Source organism: Cyanistes caeruleus, chromosome 6 (genome assembly GCF_971803275.1).
Source record: "Cyanistes caeruleus chromosome 6, bCyaCae1.hap1.1, whole genome shotgun sequence".
In the NCBI taxonomy this organism is placed as follows: Eukaryota; Metazoa; Chordata; class Aves; order Passeriformes; family Paridae; genus Cyanistes; species Cyanistes caeruleus.
This window is the reverse complement of record NC_141706.1, coordinates 5,222,250-5,242,627: the sequence shown is the minus strand read 5'-3', so window position 1 is coordinate 5,242,627 and position 20,378 is coordinate 5,222,250. Positions and strand designations below refer to the sequence as shown.

The 20,378-nt window shown below is 49.0% G+C and overlaps 2 protein-coding genes across 9 annotated transcripts in view; one reads left to right on the top strand and one right to left on the bottom strand.

The window, feature by feature from the left end:
- Positions 1-20,378, top strand: part of DEAF1 (DEAF1 transcription factor) — a 79,516-nt gene that overhangs the window by 13,253 nt on the left and 45,885 nt on the right. For 2 of the 7 annotated variants that reach the window (XM_086894592.1, XM_023928514.2), the window contains one exon: positions 5,143-5,192. The exons of 4 other annotated variants lie outside the window; for them this stretch is intronic. In XM_086894592.1, the coding sequence (XP_086750718.1) occupies positions 5,159-5,192 (34 nt within the window). In that variant the 5' untranslated portion in view covers positions 5,143-5,158. Of the gene's footprint in view, positions 1-5,142; positions 5,193-17,766; positions 17,898-20,378 lie in introns of those variants that run through there. One more of the 7 variants, XM_086894591.1, reaches the window with a different exon arrangement.
- Positions 1-20,378, bottom strand: part of LOC111930487 (EPS8 signaling adaptor L2) — a 48,988-nt gene that overhangs the window by 12,224 nt on the left and 16,386 nt on the right. The window contains exons 2-9 of one of the 2 annotated variants that reach the window (XM_086894587.1): positions 17,711-17,775; positions 16,620-16,675; positions 6,669-6,733; positions 2,520-2,681; positions 2,082-2,231; positions 1,877-1,956; positions 1,608-1,747; positions 125-204 (exon numbers count right to left, since the gene is read on the bottom strand). In XM_086894587.1, the coding sequence (XP_086750713.1) occupies positions 125-204; positions 1,608-1,747; positions 1,877-1,956; positions 2,082-2,231; positions 2,520-2,681; positions 6,669-6,733; positions 16,620-16,675; positions 17,711-17,754 (777 nt within the window). In that variant the 5' untranslated portion in view covers positions 17,755-17,775. The remainder of the gene's footprint in view (positions 1-124; positions 205-1,607; positions 1,748-1,876; positions 1,957-2,081; positions 2,232-2,519; positions 2,682-6,668; positions 6,734-16,619; positions 16,676-17,710; positions 17,776-20,378) is intronic. The other variant, XM_086894588.1, reaches the window with a different exon arrangement.

Genomic DNA, 20,378 nt, shown 5'->3' with positions numbered 1-20,378 from the left:
TTTATGCACAGGAGGTATCAATTGGAAAAATGCCCAGATGAAGCATTAAATGTCTGCTCATGGAGGGGCCCCTTGCTTCCTGCCTCTGCTCCTGCCCATGGACTGCAGTGTCCCTGTCACCCACCGTTTCCTTTTCAATCTTCTGTGCTAACATGGCACGGGATTCCTCATGGTCATGAGAGCCAGAGCTTCGTCGTTCATAGTCTGCAAACAAGGGAGAGAAAAATATATTTACTATCAGAAGTTGGAAATGGATTCCATGAAAGACAGGGATCCATGGGATGGTAGCTCCCAGCTTGGGTGTTTGTTCTGGGTTATGAGGGCACCTCAGGAATAATGTTTGTAATAGGTGCTAAATCCGAATCAACCTGCAAAAAACCCAACCTCGAGGTACCTCCCTGCTTCCAGAAGCCACACGCCCAGTATGGGGGGGATATTCCAGTGGGAACAATCACTGGGGTGGTCCCTGATAGAAAGCAAGTGGTGTCAGCTCAGGGCAGGGGTTTAGAAAGGGCTGGCACAGCAGGATCTGCCAAGTGGAAGAAATGAGGAGGCAATTTTGACAGAGGACCTTGACAAGTCCAAGGCATCTCTAAGTGTGGGGATGAGGTGCCTTATCGGGACAGGTTTTGTAGGAAAAGTGGGAAGGCATTCCATGGAGCAAGGATCTTGGGAAACAGGCATCACTCAAGGCTTTCTCCTGTCATCTGCTCTCCTGCCAGGCTCTGTGCACTCAGAGCCAGAAATTCTTCCTGGAGGAATTCCCAGCTCTGCTGATGTGCGCATCTTTGGAAGGGCATAGGTAAGAGTGGCTGCTTTTCATCAGAATAGAGATGTTTATTCATAGTCCAGCTCAGAAATAGAGATACTCCTTTTATGATGCAGAACTGGGCCTGAAATAAGTTCTCCATTCAACATCCAGAGCAGTTGCTTGGCTTCAGAAGCCATCCTGGAAAAGAAGTGTTTTGGATGTGTGATAGTATCCTATTACGTGTTTCCCTTGAAACTAGAAATGTATGCTAAGAGAAGGTGGTATGTTAGGCACGGGTAAAAAATGCTTACAGTTTGTTCATCACTTTGATCTTTTGTCAGAGAAAGAGCTTATTTCTGTTCCTAGGAGCTTATTTCTGTTACTTCTTTCTCCAAAGGAAAATACCAAGTTTTTTCAGGCCAACTCAAATGGGCTGAAGTCAGGATGGTGTTGGAATCAGTGTTCAGATGAGCACATAAGAGGGGTGAGTTCAGATCTGCATTTCCACACTTGACTTTACAAGAATTCATGAAAACCAGTTGATTTTTAAGGGTGAAGTCTTGGCCTCTGTGAAGTCAGCAGAGCCAGGAATTTGTCTTTCTGAACAAATGTCTTGTCTGTACATTTTAAGATCACCAACACCTGGTTCAAATTTCACGTGATGGCTTATGAGGGGCTTTTGCTTTTTTGGCATTTCTGTATCCCCCAAATAAGAGTGTTGTTACAAGGAGTCTCTGGGAGTTTTATTTGTTGAGCAGAAGATGCCCAGGGCATACACCACAGACCACTTCAGGAAGGTTGGCTGTCTGCGTTAGTCTCCCATCCCCAGCACAGACTTCCTGAGCACTCCCAGTACCTGGATCATGCTGGGAAGGAGGTGCCACCCTATTCCTGTTCATTGCTGAGCCTCGCATGTCGTGCTGGATTGGGATAGGAGCTGGTCCTTGAGGAGGGGGGAGGATGGATTGTCTCTGCTTGATCTTTTCCTGGTTTGCCCTACAAGGAAAATGACACAGAACAGCCCCATCAGCAGCTGCACGTCCCGTTTCCAAGAGACTGAGTGTCTAAACTACTGAAAACAGGGGTTTATTGTTGTTGCTTCCAGCTGTACCCCACAGCACTTACTTGAGTGTCTGTGGCCGTATCTTCTTCCCATGTTTGTGGTCTGCCAGGGCACTTTCTATGTCCTCATGAACCATCTCCGCCTCAAGGATAAAACAGGGATGTTTTTTAGGGCTTGGTTTAGGAAGGATTGGAGGAAGGGGGAAAGGGCAAACAGCAAGAAGTGTGTTTTGTTCTGTTTCACACCAAGCAGGAGGGCTCTGCTCACCTCCACCTCATCACAGTTGAAGAAGTGGATGTCAGGTTTGTGCTGCTCAGAATCCTGACACACGAGCAGGAGGATGGAGGAATAACGCATCTGATTGAGCACTGTCTGGCAGTGCTGCACTGTCGGCAGGGGGAAGTCCTCCAGCTCCTCCTGCAAGAGAAAGGGGAAGGTGTCAGGCAATGGGGATCTATTAAACTGAAGGGGAATGGTCCTGTGTGGGAACTCCTGGGATCCTTGGGCTGATCTTCCTTAGTTTGTCATTGCTAAAACAATCCTGTTCCCACGCTGCAGGGCTGACTCTAATCCAGGAGAGGATTTTGGTAGCGATTCACCCTTGTCTGTGTTCTTTAGGACTTGCCCCCTCCCAGGCAGAATGGAAAGGGCACTCACTGTACCCCACACTTCAGTCTGGGATCAGTCCCACAGGGCTCCAGGTACCTGTGTCTCACAGTCCAGGAGCCGGATGGACTTGTCATTCACTTGCAGCAGCATCTCCTGTGTCCAGATCTTCTCTTTGGAATTGAGCAGGATGAGTTTCCGGATTGCGTCATCCACTGTCGTGATGGACTCACTCTTGTCCATGATGAAGGTGGCCAAGTGCTGAAGTTGGGGAGAGAAAGAAGATAAAAACACATGCAAAATATTTGTTGGGGTGTGTAAATTGGTAATGAAAGCATCTCTAGAGGCTTCAACTACCGTTTGTAGTTTCTCAGAGCTCAGGAGTAAAGGCGTTGCAGCACAACACAGTTTTGGTGGTTGGTACCAGCTGGTTGTGGCAGTGAAAGATTTGGGTTTCATAATGGGTTTTCATAACCATTTTCACCACTTGTGTATTACTCTCATCAATTCCAGCAGGTCTGATCCCTGTCCAGTGGGGCAAATGCTTCACATACATAAGTTACTCCCCAGGCCCCTCTGAACATGGCTTGGAAGTAGAACTATGGCAGTTGAACTAATGCTTTGCTTGCCAAGCTATAAAAGCATTTGTATTTTGCTTGTCTTGTGTAGCAAACCTGCTTGTATGGGATTTGTTCCAGGCAAAGAGCTCACACAAGCCATGGGCAAGTGTTGGTCCTCTGTGCCAAGTGGGATCCATGCAGTGTGTGGGGTCCCATGCTCTGGGAACAGTTACTCTGAAGAGCTTCTATACTGCAAAGCCTGCAGAAGCTCCAAACCTGGCAGCTCACTCTACACCAGCCCTTTAAGCCCCACTTAGAGTTGGGGTTACCTTCCCCCCAGAAAGCACCCAAATCAGCCCTCACAGTAGTGAAAATGGGTGTTGCTGACTTGTAGCAAGCTTTGGTTGGTTATCCTGGTTTTCCTATCTCTTTTCACCTGTCCTGTAAACCCAGCCCATGGTCTTTTCCCATCAGCCAGGCTTCTGTGCTGTCCTCCCCTCCTTCACTGCCCCATGTGTGTGTGCACTTGGGCCAGGAGCAGCTCAGCTACAGCCTAACCATCCAAGCTGCTTTCCCATCCCTGCTCCAACTGCACCCTGAAGTGTGTGGTGATCCAAGCCTTGCACCTGGCACCTGTATGTACAGAGTTTGTGTAATGGGGCACCTTTGGGCTGCTCCTGGGGCTCCATGGGAAGGGAATGTTGGGCAGGGAGGCAGCTGTGGAAAGGAGAGATGTGTCACATCTGAATGTTTTGTGACCACCAGCAGTAGGTGAAGGCCACTCCACAAGTCCAGGTGGGTAAATGCTGCTCCCTGCGGATGGTAGAACTGATTGTGTCTGTTTGCAGAGGGGACTGCAAGGCAGGAAAAGCTGGGACTCAGAGCAGCCATGCTGTTTGCCCAGCTGCTGTCCCTGGGGCAGTGACAGCACAGCCAGGCCACATGTTCAGGTGATGGCAGGGAAGAAAAAAAAACAAAGGAAGGAAAATGAAAATGGTCCTGTTTCACCTTGTTCTTTTGTTGCCTAGCTGTGTTCTTGGTGAGAAGGGAAGGGGAATATGCCTGACTGTCAGAAAGCAGCTGAAGCTTTTACCAACTTTCTCCAGAGAAAAGCAGGAGGTTTTTGGATGGATGAGTTACAGGCCCAATCAAGGCATCTGTGCAATCCAAGGGCCTGCAACCCAGCCAGATCCCAGCTTTTTCTCTTGTCCCTGGAATACTGAAGGCCCATCTACCAGCATGACCCTCTCATGCTGGTTTCCTTGCTCAGTAGTGTACAGAACAGGCACTTCAGCAGCAGTGGCTAAGCTGGAGAGCCAGGAGCAGATTAACCCTTTAGGGACAGATTAACCCAGATTAGGGACACCTAGGGGGTAGAGCTGCACTGGGGGGCCAGGACAGCAGTGTGGCCACCCCAGAAGTGGTCCTGCTGGGCATTCAGAGTTTGTGGGGAGGACAGCAGTGAAATGCCTGCTTCTCTTTGATGCACACATCCTATAGTTTGGTTTCAAAGCAAGAGCTGGAAAAACAGGACGTGTTTTAAAGCAAGTCCTAAATTGATGGGAAATTTGTAGTAAAGGGATGAGTTTTGCCTGGATTTTCTCCCTTTGAATCCATATCTTCCTCCCTTCTCCAGTGATCAGACATAACCTTTTTAGGGATCAAGTAGCTTCTTTCTGGTGCTGATGCATTCATGAGCTGATTCAGTAACCCTGTGGGTTACTGAACATGTGCATCAGTGAGCCACGGAGGAGGATGAGAGAGTTGTTGGGAAAGAATTCCTTTCTCCCTGTAGAAGTCCAGGTAAATGTAAAGTGGGAAGCAGATTAAGAGGCAGCAAAAACTGATGCTGCTCCAGCATGTCCTGCTGTGGGACTGGAACCCTGGAGAAGCTGTGGATTTTGGGGTCTGACACAGACCAGATGGACCCAAGAGGGATGAGTGCACTCAGAGCACAGAGCCTTGGATGCTTGTGAGGAAGCACAAGCAAGAACTGTTGTTGCAGTTGGCTTCACACAAGGTGGATGCAGGGAAAAGCTTGGATTTAAAGCACTGGTAGACCCAACTAACTGGCAGAAAGTCTTTAAACATGCTCTTGGGCATTAGGGGTGAATAAGGGTTTGTGGTGACCCATTTGCTGTTAGATGATTCCCTTCTTGCAGGAAGAAGCAGAGGACAATGCAAGGCCCATTCTTGTGTTCATCAAGCAAAGGTATGGGGCGAGGCACTGTCTAAATAGAACTCCTGGCAGGTGTGCGAGCTGAAAGCTGAGATTAGCAATGCAATCACAAATGAAAAACATGCTGGGTGTATGTTACTGTAATTGTAAAATAGTGTTTGGGAAGGTATTTGCCAAGTCAGTTTTATCTGTACAGAGGTGACAAGCCCTCTTCTTTCAGAGCAGTGAGGAGAATGGGTTTACTTAAGATGACAGGCATTTTTATCTCTTTGATAAGAGATAAATTTTATTTTATTAAGAGATATATTTTATTTTATCCACCACCTTTACAAGCTTCATAAATTCCTTTGCTGTTTACTGTTCAGTTAGTTTTCATGGAGGGGGAGCTACTTGTCTGACTCAATCATCAGAATATTTTTCTGCTTTCCATTTTCTGTAGATATGGGTGGATTGAGAGGGAGAAGCTTGCTGCTGTCTTTGTTTTATCCCTTAAAACCCCTTTTCGTCCAGATGGACATTTAAATACAGCGGCTTTTACTAGAATGGGCAATGACTCCATCCACCATTAAACTTTGATCAGATTATTTCAAAGGATGTAAAATGCCTCCTATGAGAAAACCTCATTCTATCTCACTACCTGCCACCGCAATCCTGTTTGCCTTGGTCAAAGTTCAGGGGAGAGACTCACAAATGGGTGGCTTATGGTGTAATTAATGAAGAATTCATTTACATGTCACCGTTTAAAGTCCCTTCTCTGCATCCATGAGTGACTTCTGAGCCACTGAGTTGGTTTCTCTGATGGAAACCAGGACCTCTTTCCAAACAGACACTTTACAAGTCTAAATGTAGGCTTTTAAAGGGCCCCATCTCCTAAATATGAACCTCAGGAAGTGTTTTCCTGTCTCGCCTTGCTCAGTTTTCAATGATGAATGACCTCACCTCGTCCATAGAGTCCTGCACCTCCAAGTTGCATTACAGGAATTACCAAGCTCAGGATGGCCAGGCTGGCTTCTCTTTTTGGGGTGGGTGGGAGATGGATTTGGCTTACTGCCTGTCTTGTGTGAAGGGGTTTGTGTTACCTGAGAGGACACAGTAGCTGAGGAGAGCTGAAAGCTGATAGTCCATGTGGTCTCTGTTGTTTGGAAAGCTGAGTTCTGGTAACCACCACGGGAACTCTGCTTTTAACCTGTCTGTGCTGATCAGAAGGGTTTGAAGCACAGGGTGACAGGAGGGACATTTCCTGCTCCCCTTCAGATACAGAGAAGGGAAAACACAGCAGCTTCTACATTTCCTCTTTCCTTGTACAGAATTTCCCTTGTTGATTTAAATCTTTTTTTCTCCCCATTTTCCTTCACTCAGTGACTTTAGATTTTAGTGGTAAAGGGGTTCCCAACTCCCCCTTGGCCTCCTAAAGGTCTAGGACACAGGGACCCCATTACACTACAGGCACCTATCACTGACCTTGGCCTCTCAGCCCCTTTAGCAACTCAATTGCGTGTGTGTGCTCACCTGGACATGGTACTGGGAAGTCTCATGCATAATGACGTTGGAGTTGGAGTATTTTTTCCTTTGTTCTGTAAGAAACAAGAAAAGAAACATTGGTTGTTTTTCTTCGGGTCTGAGAATTACAACTCTGTGTCTTTCTCACAGTTCCTGAGCTTCCAGCTCGGGCTCCGCGGGAGTTGCCAGCAGGTGTCTCTCCAGAACAAGCACTGTATTTCCTTGAGCTTTGCCTTGGGGATTTCACCTTTCTCCTTGGCCAGCCAAGAGCTTTTAAATCGAGCTCCTCTTGGTGCACTGGGCTGAGCACAATCCTTGGTACTGATCACTCGAAGATATCCCAGCGATAAGGATCACGAAAAGTTGCCGCTGCTCTTCCTTGGAGCCTGGCAAGGGCGGGTAGAAGCTAATTCAAGCCGATTTCTAAAGCTTTTTAACACTTATCCTAACACTCTTTAGGCTGTGCCATCAGTTTGGCAGGACACACGAATACTTCACACCTTGTAGCTCCACGCCTGGCTGAAAACACAACACTGTTTTGCCTCTGTGCCTGATTGCTGACAGACCTGGAGCGGTGGCTGTTCCCCAGTAGAAGTGATTTATTGATTTATTGGTGGGAATATTGGCAGAGGCATTAATGGAGACTGCAGGGCTCTGAGCCCATGTCTCACCAGCACCAGCTCAGAGGTGGAGTGAGCATGGTTCAGAGGAAAGACCTCAGACACCCAGCCCAGTTCCCTGCTCAGCCATTCCAGACTGACCTTGAATAAACGAATTAACATTGCAGCGCGGCCCCTTCCCACCTCAGGCTGGCAGGAAAGGCTCAGTGGCACTTTCTGGTTGCTGGGGGTTTAATTGCAGTCTGTCCTACTTGAAATGTGGGGCAAGGTCTGGGATAGGGCACAGGCAGTGCATCCCACAGGGATTTGGGGCTGATGTGAGGCACTTTTTTCCTCTCAGTAACCTCAATTTCCTCCCCGAGCATTTCTCATGTAAATAGATGACACTGATGGAAATGAGAACACCGCATTCGTGTGGGATGGAGACAGATTTGGGTTTTAAGACATCCCTTCCCCTCCTTTTCCAAAGGGAGTGGAAAAGGATGAAGTGGGTGGTCTGGAAACAAAGGGAGTTTACATTCGGACAGGCAAATGTCTCCAGCCCTGAGAGGAAGGGTGCAGAGCTGTGCTGGGAACTGGTAGTCCCTGAGGGAGGGAAGGAATACCAGGGGAATGAGGTTTCCATTGGGAGGCTAACTGCTGCCCTGACCACTTTCCTGGTAGGAAAACAGCCCATGGAGCTGTAGCAGTGGCCAGGGCAGCAGTTGGTTGCTCCCAGACTCTCTGGGATCCCTTCAAATGCCTTTTTCCCTTCCTCCAAGCTCAAAGAAACTGCACGTGTCGCAGTCCGGGGAGATCTCAGTATGCACTGCTGAGAAAATGTTCAGAGAAGCCCTTGGAAGTTTTGGGGACTGGTCTAAACCTCAGAACTCTGCATAGCCCAACTTCCCATCACCTGCACTCAGTGAGTGCAAGAGAGCAAAGGCCGCTGTAGCCCTTTGCAGTGTTGGGACAGGGAGAAATGCAGATGTTTCCCCTCCCTCTGTTGATTTTTCCCTGGGGGAATTTCTGCATTACCTCCACAAGTCACAGAACTAGAACAAAGTGCCTCTATTTTGTCTACTGATGTCATTCAAGTGATGTCCCAGAAGCTGCCCAGGGCAAGAAGTGGGGTGTTTCTGTATGTTCTCCTGAAATCCCTTCTGTTTCCTTGGCTTCTACCTGGCCCCCACACCCATGGAAACTTTCCTGTTTGTTTTTCCTGCTGGCACCCGCAAATAAGACCACGAGGTCTGGAACCAGCCAGACTTTCTGGGGACAGCAGGGTGCCGAAACACCGAAATCTGCTTCTTTCCTAACACTTAGTTTTGATTTAAACACAGGAAGAATTAAAGATCCAGGCTGCAGATCATGAAAGAGTCAAGTTTGAGCCACATCTGTCCAAGGAGCATGGGTGCTTTAAAGAAAATGAGTATTTTTTTGGTTTATTTACTCAAAACAATGTGCTGAAACACTGCAAGGCTTTCCAAGATGCATCATTATTTGTCTTCAATTAAATCTGACTGGTTGGGCTGGGCTGATCCCAAAATGCTTTTAGGAAGAAGTTCTTCCCTGTGAGGGTGCTGAGGCCTTGGTGCAGGTTTTCCAGAGCAGCTGTGGCTGCCCCATCCCTGGACGTGTCCAAGGCCACGTTGGACCGGACGTGGAGCGACCTGGGATAGTGGAAGGTGTCCCTGTCCATGGCAGGGGATGGCATGAGATGGGCTTTAAGGTCCCTTCCAACCCCAACCATTCTGTGAATGATGCCTATAGCAAAATCTGTGGCTGTTTGACTCCTCAGCCAAGGGGATTTTCCCTTGCCCAGGTGAACTCCCTTGGCCAGCCATACCTCAGAAGGCAGGTCAGCTGTCCTGTGTGGCTCCACCCTGCCCTTCTGCACAGCCTTGTCCCTGACTTGCTGAATTTTGTATGAGTGCATGCTGGCCTGTTAGCAGCAGCAGCAGCAGCTCATTTCCTCTCACTTCATCTGACACCTCACACCGGGACACTTGGCATTTCTACAGCGTCCTGCAACAGGACCTCTGCACCTTCAGGTGTTATCTGACCCCTAACCTGGCCCCAGGATGTGGAGAATTTGCATAATTCCCATAATTCCCATGTGATAGATGAGCATTGCAGGAATATAGTGATGATTTCCCCAAATTAGCTCAGACACCCATCTGCACCTCTGTTTATTTCCTGCTATGACCTTCAGAGTCTGTGGCAGTGGAGGACTCTGGATATAACACAGGCAAAGGGCAGGGAGAGCTCCAGGGCTGTGGCACTGGTACAACAAACATCCAGAGGTGATAAAGCTGGCATGAGCTCTCAGTGACCACCACTGTCCTTTTTCCCTTTTGTCTGCCAAGGGAGCCAAAGAGATGGGAAAACAATACAGCTTTGTCCCGTCCTTTGCATGTCTGGCACGGAAAAAACCCAACTCATAGCATGGGTGTCCTGGCAGGTGCTGGTGGGATCTCCTGTGGCCTGAGGAGCAGTTGTGCTGATCCCAGACACTTGCTGTATGTATGGGATGGGGGATCCAAAAAGCTTTGAGTGCCTTGAGCTTGGATAACACATGGGACATGCACACCCACTGGTAAATTGTCTCATCTCTTGCCTCTCAGGGTCTGGCCCAGTGATCCCTAAAACAATCCTTTGAGAGGAAAAGCCCCTATAAATGGTTCTTCAATGGAATTCACTTCAGTTCTTTCCTAACCAGGTAACTTTAATCTTGCCTCACACTCAGAGGAGTGGGGAAAATGGAAACAAATGTTATCTACCACTGGTATCTTACAGATAAAAAGTGCTGTGGGAATGGCATTTCCATTTCAGGAAATGGGAAGAGCTGAGACCATTGCAGAGGTACAAGGTGGTACCTGAGGGCTCAAAACAGTGCTGCACTGAAATCCCAGCAATGATACTAAAATCTTGGCTGGCAGGGAAACAGTCCTGTTTGGCTTTATGTTAAAGAGTGGAAAGGATGAAAGAGAGTAATAAATGAGGAAAAAAAGCAGGATCAATGCACATCCTGGAGGGCTGGGGTTATCAGCTTGGTCCAGGAAGCCAAAGCACATCTTTAGTGCCAAGTTCCCTCCCCATTTCCATGCAAAAACTTATTTAGCAGGGAGCTGTGACGTGGCTGCAAACGCTCCGTTCAATGAGCACAGGAGATCAGCTAGTGGGATAAACTGCCTGTGGGACCAGCTTATAGCCAGGATAATTGGTTAAGGTCTTTGTGAATTATGAGCAGTGCCAAGGAGGGCAGGAGCAGGCTTGTCTTTCTCCAAGCACAGCTTCTGTCAAGTTAGAGGGGCACAGCACCCCCAGTACAACCTGTCAGTGGCCCCTGCCTCCCCTCCAGGCACATCTTCCTCTAATTAATTAGTTTTACCACACAGGATCCTACCTGATCCTCCCTGTCCCTCCCCACATTTGTTTACAGCTGTTGCTGGGCAAAAGGCACAGCAGAAGACAGGGGGATGTATAGACAAGTACAGAGCAGTCTTTGAGGAATGAGAGGTATTGGATTTGTTTTCTTTGGCAGTGCCATACCAAGGACCTCTCCTTCATTGCCTGATTCACACTGCTGACCTCTCCAGCCTCCACATCCATTACAGCAGCCTAAGGGAAGTCCTGGCAGTTACTTGAGAAGCTTGCCAGTTCCTTATATAATCTTTACATTATCTATACGTTATCTAGCAGTGCACAAGCTGTTTATAGGAACCTGCCAGCGTAGCATGAGCTGCTCTGTGCCAAATGGCAGGTCAGGACCAGTCTGCTGAGGAGAAATGGGGCAGCAAATGCTCTGTGTGCTCATGGCAGCCACAGAAACCTGCCAGGCTGGCTTACAGAGTAGCAGTATGGAATAACCTCCATTCCAGGATCCCAGTGTGGGGCCAGATGTGGCAGTTGAACACAGCATCTGCCACGTTCCTGCTTCCTCACACATGTAGGAGGATGGGATGTTCCAGATTACCCAGGGTTAGTCAAGGATCTGGTTTTGGGCCTAACCTGTTGTGCCTGAGCTCCTGACGGGAGAATCTGCAGTTCCTGCCTTGCTCCTTCCCTGTTCTCTATGGCCAGCACAGAGACAGCTCCATTTTGGGATATCTTTGCAGTTTAGGGAGCATTGAGCATGTAGCTGTTAGATCTGTGGTACTTGCTGAACTGCTGGAGCTGGAGCTGGTCTGTACTGGCACCTGTGGCACTGGGAATGTCTGCCTGGTCGGCTCTCACTCATTGCTGGTGTGTGCAGATGGATCTGGAAGCTCTTGGAGTGAATGAACAGCTCTCATTGAAGTGTGAATGGGCTGTGGCAGCAGGGAGCAGCAGCTCTGGGTTTCACACAGCTGAATTCCTGCTCGGCACGCTTCATATTTGCCACGGCTCAGCCCCAAGTGCTCACATTCCTGGTTTATTAGCTGAAGACACAACCCACTCTAGGAAAGCAAATAAAAACCTGGCTCAGCTCCTGGGTTGTGCAAGGACTGAGTACATGGAGGAACAGTGTGTGTTTGTGTTCACTGTGTCTGGCGGCACGGTGTCCATTGGGCTGCTTGGAGCAGGATAATCAGGGCATTGAGGAGCTATAGTTCACCAGTAGAGATATTTCCTTTCACCTTTACAACCAGACCTGGAAGAAACCTGCCAATTTTCACCAGAAAACCCAAAGTAGTGTTTTCTCAACTTTCTGTAGGTGGTAATGAAATTTTTTGAATGTTAGAACATAGTAAGATTGAGGGGAGAAAAAAATGCATAATGAAAAGTTCTTCCCTTTTTTTTGTTGTTATTTTTATAAACTACCACAACTTTCGATCCCAAACTACTTGGGCATATCCAAAACCCCAGTTCCTTTTAGGAACAGGTTCCTCTTTGTGAGCTCTAAGCAGTTACTCCACGCAAGGACAGAACCTGTGCTCAGCAGTTTCACGTGGCAAAGAAAAAGGGTCACTGGAGATGCTGAGCAGCATCAGAGGTAGGAGATCCCTCTCCACAGCATCTCTGTCACTAACTGCCATCCCAGTCTCCTGGCCAGCAGCACCTGGAGCAGTGTCTGCTCCTCCCAGCAGCTTCCCTGTCTCATCCATCACTGGGGCTTGTTCTGCAGGAACTAACAGGATTGTTGGCTTCCAGTTTTTCTTCCATCCCTGTTTCCAGTTGGTGTATTAAATGTCCAAGGCCTTGAATAAAAAGGTCACCCACACACTCAGTATCAAAGGGGAGCAGGATAATCTGAAGCTGGAATCTCAGGTGGGAAAGGGGATGTGAAGAAGGGAGCTGGAATGGCACTGTGGGAGAAGTGGGGGAGGACAAGGGAGTTATTCAGGGCTGGCAGCAGAGGACATGAGGAATTCATCAAGAAGGCTGAACCTCAGGCTTTTTCTCCAGTATGATGAAACCTTTGAAGACATGACAATGAGCGACAGTGTTCAGATGTTGCCCAAATCCCTGTGGATTTAGGCATGAACACGGTCCTCTTGACCCAGCAGTGTGGCTGAGTAGGCTTGGGTTTAGCCACTGTTCCTGCCAGGGTTGTCTCTTGCAGACAATACCAGTGTGTGTTAAATCCTGCACAAATCCTCTCTAAAGGTTGTGGGCAAGGAACGGTCCCTCCATGCTCCTGTCAATAATGATGTGACAGCCATGTGGCTTCCAGCTGGAACTGTGAACAAGCTCATTGGGCAGGGTGTAGGAGAGCCAGCAGCAGGGAATTACAGTCTGGGCACTGTGCTCAGGGCTGGAGGGTCTCATCTCAGAGACCTCTCCATGTGGCTGGGACTGGAGGCCCCACTGGGATACAAGGGAGGTCTGTGGAGACCCCCAGGAGTTGGTTTATGACCATTAAACATAATTTACTCCTTCTCCATTGGTGTGTTCTGCCTGGCCAGCACCAAGCAGCTGCCTGTGGCTCAGGGGTGATGCTGGACCAGCGGAGCCTCTCTGCCTGTGGCTCCCCAGGGAGATGATCCCTGTCCTAGGGCCACACTGGGCAGGAAGTGGCTCTTCTCTTTGTGATAGTGCCTCGTGTCCTGTTACAGTGCTGCAGCCTGGCTTGGGTTACAGGTGTGCAGTGTCAAGTGATTGGTGTCAGCACTGCACTTCTCCAGCCTAACTCATTGCTCCAAAACCCCTTTTCCAGCCCCCTGCCCTATCAAGTCTGGTTTTTTTCCCAGAAATGAGCGCATCGAGGATGGGTGGGCAGGTTGGAACCGGCTGGCTGGGTCTCACAGGCTTGGCATGGGGGGCTGGAAGGAGGCTGAGCACTGCAGGGACAGACAGCAGCCAAACAGAAATGAGCTGCTCCTCCCCACAGCCCTACAAAAAATCACTGCAATCATCAAACTGCCCTCAACTTCCCCTGCTACACTGCCTAATCCATCCTGAGAGCCAGCCAGTGCTGTTTGACAGCTCTGGAAGCAGCTGAGGGGAACACCTGCAGAAGCCCACCTGGAGTCACCCCAGAAAGGGGTGGCAGCAGCTTTCCTGCTATGGGAAGTGCTGTGCAGAAATGCTTCCTGCCAGTCCTTCCCATGGGTTCTTCTGGAGCCTGGTTTCCCCCCCCACAGGCTTTCATCTGGGCTCGGAACAGACGCCCGTAAGCAGAGAAGGAACCTAATTTATTTATGGTGTGCATTAACATTTATTCAGCTGGTGGCTGTGTGGGGAGAGAAGTGGCAACCTGAGAGGGGCCAGCCATTCCCTGCTGCCAGCTGAGGGAGGACTGCTCCCTGCAGCCACATACCCCTCCAGAATGTGGAGCTGAATGAATGTGGCGCTGTGGTACTAAGTGAGGAGGAAAAGATGAGTGTCCTGCTCCCATGACAGCCAGGAAACTCCACTGAGGATGGCAGAGCAGCTGGAAAGCATATAAAACTCTGGTAGGGACAGAGCCAGGGGAGGGTATCTTGGGGTTTTAAGCCAGTTTCATTGTAGAATTCCCTTTGGTCATCTCTCCACATCCTTCTGTGCTCACCACAGTGGAGAATACACAGTGGAAGGCAACATATTTGGTGATCAAAGCGATTTCAGCAGGCCAAGTGTGACACCAGAGCCTTCCCCATCCATCAGCAGCCGTGTGATGAGTCTGTGTCCTGTGAGGAGCTTGACACTATGCCCTGGAGCCCCACCAGAGTGAAACTCCACCTTCACCATCCAAGTGCCTTCTGTGCACAGCCTGAAGCTGCTTCTGTGTTCCAGCCTCACCATGACAATTTTAAATATCCCTCTTCAGGGCCCCCCTGAGGTGGGTTTAATATTCCCAGTCAGTCCCTGTTGATACTGGGGACACCTTGGCCCTCAGGTAGCACTTGTGTACTCACAGTTGGCATCCCTGTCATGTTAGGCCAGTATTTCTGTAGAAAAAGCATCTTTAGAAAGCTAAACCCAAGGCCTTGTTCACCTAGAAATAATATTTAGACACCTGTGTGCATTGGAGCCGTCATAACCCAGTGAGCTTTTAATGAGTGGATGCCTGTGGGATGGGAATTTGGGAGTCACTGCACTTGCTTCTTGGAGGTCTGGCAGTGTACACAGGCTGAGGGTCCAGCCTGATTGCACTGGAGGAAAATGGAAATGTGAGAAGTCTTGTCAGTTCCAAATGTCCCTCAGCAGTGTTGTAATCACATAATCAAGGCCAGCTCGGCTTGGTGTGATTTGTTTCATTATGAAACTTAATTCTCCCTGGAATTTTAGTTCTTGCTTGCCCTCTACCCCCAAATGTGCCAGCTCACAGCAGAAATTAATGCTGGGGGAGGGAGGATTCAAGTGGGAAAGGGACCAAGACATTTAAATATTGGTTTACACGTGCTGAATGTCCTTTGCTGAATTAGTGGGTGGGTTTCAAGTGGTGCCAAGCAAAATCCCTCTGGATGTGCTCATGCCAGGAGCTGGGCTGGCCAAGAGGCACTGATTTGTGCAGGGAATGCCTACAGAGCTTGTTCTGCATTTCAGTAGTGGCAGGGAAATAGCAGGCAGCTGCTTTACTCCTCCTGAGGATTTGGCCCAGGAACATACAATCTTCATTTCAGGTTTGCTGGAATTTGGTCAGAGAGGTCTCAACCCTGGTGAATTTGCTTTTGAGGTGTGTTCATAAAAGAAAATGTAGAAGATGAAATCCAGTGTTGAAAAGTGCTTATTTGAGAGCTGTGTTTGTTTCCAAGGCAGTCTGTCGGCCCTTCCCTGCACTGGCTTTTGTGGCACAGGATTGAGGGGTGCTCCCTATGCCATAGCACCATTAGATTCCCCCTCTGAAGCTCTGATGGCTGGAACCCTGGGCTGCCTGCACCCTTGGGTGCCAGCCTACAAATCTGCTTGGCTTTAATACCATTGTGAGCTCCCAGGTTCATTTTTGCACCTCTCTGTAGGGCTGTTTACCTGGCAACTACAGCCCTTCTGCCCCTGATGTGCTGCAGTGTCAGTGCACAGCCAAAGGAATGTGCACTGCCTTGGAGGCAGGAGGAGTTTGTCTGCATAAGCAGCCCTGTATGCACCCCAAATTTCCACACCTCATCCTCCTGCTTCTTTATCATGTGTCCTTCCATCTCCAGAAGTGACTGACACATTTCAAACCCTTCCTTGGCACCTGCCCACCCTGCAGCTTCCAGGCCACAGACAGCCCAAATTTCTGCTCTGCCATTACCCTCATGTTTAATTTCTTGGAAGGTAATTGACATTAACAATAGCCACTGTTTAGCACTAAGTGCAGCCCCTGCCATCCCAATTCTCCCCAGGTGAGGTTGGTCTCTCTGGACACTGCTCCACATGGATAAACCTCCAGCCAAAATCCAGCAAACAGAGTCACTTCCCAGGGACGGATAAACCACCTTGGCAGCTGCCAAAGACAATCTCTGATCAAATAGAAGATCTCCAAGGAGAAGGACACACAGCCTATGCCTTCCCAATAAAATACCTAAACGTGCTCAACCCAAACAAGCTGCCTCTCGGACTGTGCACAAACACCCATCCTGCCCATTCCCTGCACTTCCAGAAAGCCAAAGGGCACAGAATTTTCATGGTTCACCGAGTAGTTAGAAGAGGATAATCATTAACCTGCTGAGGACAGTTTTTCTTTTGTGAGGCCCTTTATCAGGTGATCTTGCTAACAGACCTAGGGAGGATCTGGGTAGGGGAAACAACATTCTGTTCCCACAAAATCCCAACTGTCCCCAGCATGGGAGGTGTCGGCACAGATGTGAGGTGTGTTTTTGCTGCCAGGTCAGGCCAGCCTGTTGTGTATGGAACTCTGGATTCATGTGGCTTTGATTGAGTTCCAGCCTAAAGCTCCCCAGCATCCACATCCAGCTTTCCAGAGCTGCCTTTGCCATGGGAAACTTTGGGTATGTTTGCAGGCACGACTCACCGTACAGGTCCTTTGCACTCAGCTTGGAGGCTCCCTCGGCTTTGCCCATGCTGCCACTGGAAAAGAAAGAAAGTGCAAATCAACCATCATCTCCCAAATATTTTTAACATCAGTTTTCACACAGCAGCTCTGCAGTTGCCCAGAGGGACCAGCCCTTCCCCTCTGTGCAAAGCATTTCCTTGTGGGCTGTGCCGATGGCTCCCTGTGCAACCCTACCCGTTATCCACACCGCAGGCACATGTCACTGAACCCAGCAGTGGAAACAGGACACGGAGCAGCCCATCCAGGCCTGTACCCACTAGAGTTACCTTCACAATGTCCCCTGGAAGGACAGCACACCCAGAGGCTGGGTTAAGGACAGTGGTTCCCAGTGTGCCATAAGTGGGGTTGTTACAGGGAGACCCCCTCCATGTTATTCCTGAGCCCACCTGAACCTGAGGCTGTGCAAGAGCCAAGGTTACAATCCTACCCCAATGGACATGTTGGAGATGTACCCCTTGAAGGCAGTGCTTGGATATAGAACATATCCCATGTAAGAATGTGGAAGGGTGGAATTGTGTGTAAACAGCTGAGTTTTAAGTGCCACAGGTAGGGCCACCCCCTGTGCCTGGGTTGTGGGTAGGAATGAGCACCCAGGATCTCCTGGGTGTTTTCTCTGGCAGAGGAAGATCCAAGCAGGATCTGAGGTGCTGCGGTCAGGCTGTCCTGCACAGAGCAGTGAGCCCATGGGTGCCCAGGGGCTGCTTTATGCTCTGTCACCGTGTTCCCCTGAGGGCAGGCAGTGGTTCAGGTGCTCATACCTGAAGAGCAGGAAGGAGGGAGAGAGCTGGTGGCTCTGGCTCCATTAGGAAGTTGCCATGGGCTGCTGTAGCCCGAGGCTGCAGGTGGAGAGGCTCCTGGTGTCCCTCTGCTCTCTCCATCTAATGTGCCACTATCAAACCCCAGTGCACAGGGCAGGTGATGTGTGAGGCAGTGCCAGCTTATGAGGTGCCCAGGAAGGGTGAAACAAACATCAGGGACTTTGGGGATGAGTGGGACTGCTTGGAGTATCCCCTGAATGGTAGGAAGGAGTGGTGCAGGAAGATCCTTACTTTGATGGGCTGGGGTTGCTGTTGAGGGATCCCTTGTGACTCATGTTGCTTCACAGGCCAGGCAACTGCAGCAGAAGCACAAGAGACAGGGTCAGTGGTTATAGAACAGGCTCTCAGGTGATTTATCCATGTGCAACCTGCCCTCCCTGCCTCCAAGCTGGAGTCTCCAAGAAGATGGAGCAGTCAGGTGAGTACAAGGCTGTTTCCTCTCTGCTCTCAGTCACCTCTCACTGCTCTGACCTAGGCTGAAGGTGACACATCCCACAATGCTTTTTCAAAATCTACTTCCACCTCTTCCTCTTGCTTTTCCATTCCAGGCACACCCCAACTTTGTGACATTCCAGCACACCTTTTTCTAGCAGCACTGTCCTGCCTAAGGTTAAACAGGGATTGAGATGGCATTTGCCTCCATGGTCTGTCCTGGATCCCTGTGCCCATGTGCTCATGGCTGTGTGTCCCAAGTAATTTTTCATGCCTAGAGTGCCACTAGCTTTTGTTATGTGGTAATTTTAAGCTCTACACCAGCTGTTAAAGTATCTTTACGAGGGGATTGCCCACATAAAGAAAAATGGGATAACTGAATGCTGTTCCACTAGCAGATCAAGGATGAAGGAAAATATACTGAGGTGAATGGTTAGTGAAAGGCAGACAGGATCAACATAGGTTATTTTCATCTTCTTTCCAATGTGAATTAGAATGTGGGAGAAGATGTTAGAGAGATCCAGGCACTGTTCTGACAGCAGAACTGCAAGGGAAAAGAAACAAAACCTGAAAAAAAGATTTAATAAGATCTCAAGGAATGTTTTGTTTTGGTATCCAAGCTCTTCCGCTCTGCTCCGTGTGTAAGCTGATGGGAAGCCAAAGCAAAGTCCTAAAATTTTTTAAGTCTCTTGTAAAATTCACGGGCACTTCTGTGCCTGCGTCAGACTGTGCTTACCCCATGATAAGGTTGCCAGAATTCAAAGGTTTGGCTTTGAAATACTTGTTGCTGGCCTAAAGGAAGAAATTCCTCAGTGTCCTCAGTGGGACTTCCTGTAAGGGAACTGCTGAGTGCGCTTGGCATGTGCCAAGGGCTGCCATGACAGCCATGGGCAAGCAGTGGAGCTTCCTCCAAGGGTTTGTCTTCACTGAATCTAGGCTAAAGTGTGTGTAATCCCCAGGGAATACTTTGGAGTCATCCTTGACACCTGGGATTTCCCCTCTGGAGGCTGACTATCTGCTGCAGGGCTTGTTGTATCATCAGCAGGGCTGCCCTAGATTCCTTACGTATCCGTATTTATTCCTTGTGTTGGAAGGAACACTTGTGGTATTTTTCTCTGTGTGTTTCACCCTGAGGTGAGGGCAGAGACAGTTTTCTCACTGATCTTATCAGAACTGTCAGTAGGATGTCAGAGGGATGCATTTATGGGGATGCTGGTGAAGTACTTGGCTGTGTGGAGGAACCCAGCATGTTTTGGGCTCAGCTGTACAACTTTCAGCCTGTTTTCTGTCACAGTAACACACTCAGCTCAGAGACATTTCTAGAAAGGACTCTTAAGAGCATTTTAGTAGCTAGTATGTTAAATTCCCCCTTGTTTCTTGTCTCTCTTGTGGTTGATACTGAAATCCCTATGCATACCTATAAGAGGTATAAATTCATATCTACATTAGAATAGAAACTTGGTGGTCTGCCAACCCCTCTGAGTGTAATAAAACCCATCCCTGTGTCCAGGCTTGGGTACCTGTGAATTTTTCCTCTGTTAATAGCTGTCTGCTGGTTTCCTTTTACAGTCCTCAAACTGTTCCTATCTCCTGGATCTCTTTGTGCATTAGCATAAGGTACCTGGGAAAGAGAACTTGGGCTCTTTAAAACCTCCACTCTGCTCTGTTTACTCTGCACCATCCAATCACTTTGTGTCCCACAGCTGAAGATAGCTGGGAGTATTTCTGCATATTAGTTCTATATGTGTTTCTGCATATTTTAGCTTCCTTTCTCTTACAGCCCCAGGGCCATGTCATAATGTACTGAAATCCAGGTTACTCCAGCAGGAATGTGTCACCAAGTTTGGCCCATGGAGCTCAGATCTGGTCCCCAGCCCCAGCTGTGAATCACCAGCAGGAACCAGGCATCCAGCTAATGTCACCCTGTTTTTTATTTCTCCTTCCTAAGCTGTGTCCAAAAAATAAATCTCTGGGATCGGCTCTGTGAGGAGCTCATCTGGTGCAACTGAAGGTGGCTGCCAGAGCTACAGACCCCATGGCAGTGGCAGAGGAGTCTGGCTTCATGGGTGAAGCAGGACCAGCTCTGAATTCTTCATCTCATGGTGGTTAATGAAGTACTGATGGGGTCAGCTGGGCTCCCCAAATGATAAGCTAACCTGGAAGGCCGTCCTCTCTTCCAGGGTGCCTGTGTCCCAAAGAGGCTGTGAAACTGGAAGCAGTGCATACACCTGCCAAGTTAGCAGGTCCTTATCATGCTGGGCTCCCTTTTCTTTGTTTATTCCTGCTATTTTCCTATTTGCCCTTTGCTTGGCTCTCTCTGCTGCTTTTGGTTCGTGGCTGTGCTCGGCCTTGTGTTGGTCACAGCGAGGGCGTGGTGTGGTGCTGGCCAAGTGAAACCAGGATGGAGCCTCATGCCAAAGCTTTTAATTCAGTGTTAATTGCCGGATATTAATTGAATTTGAACTGG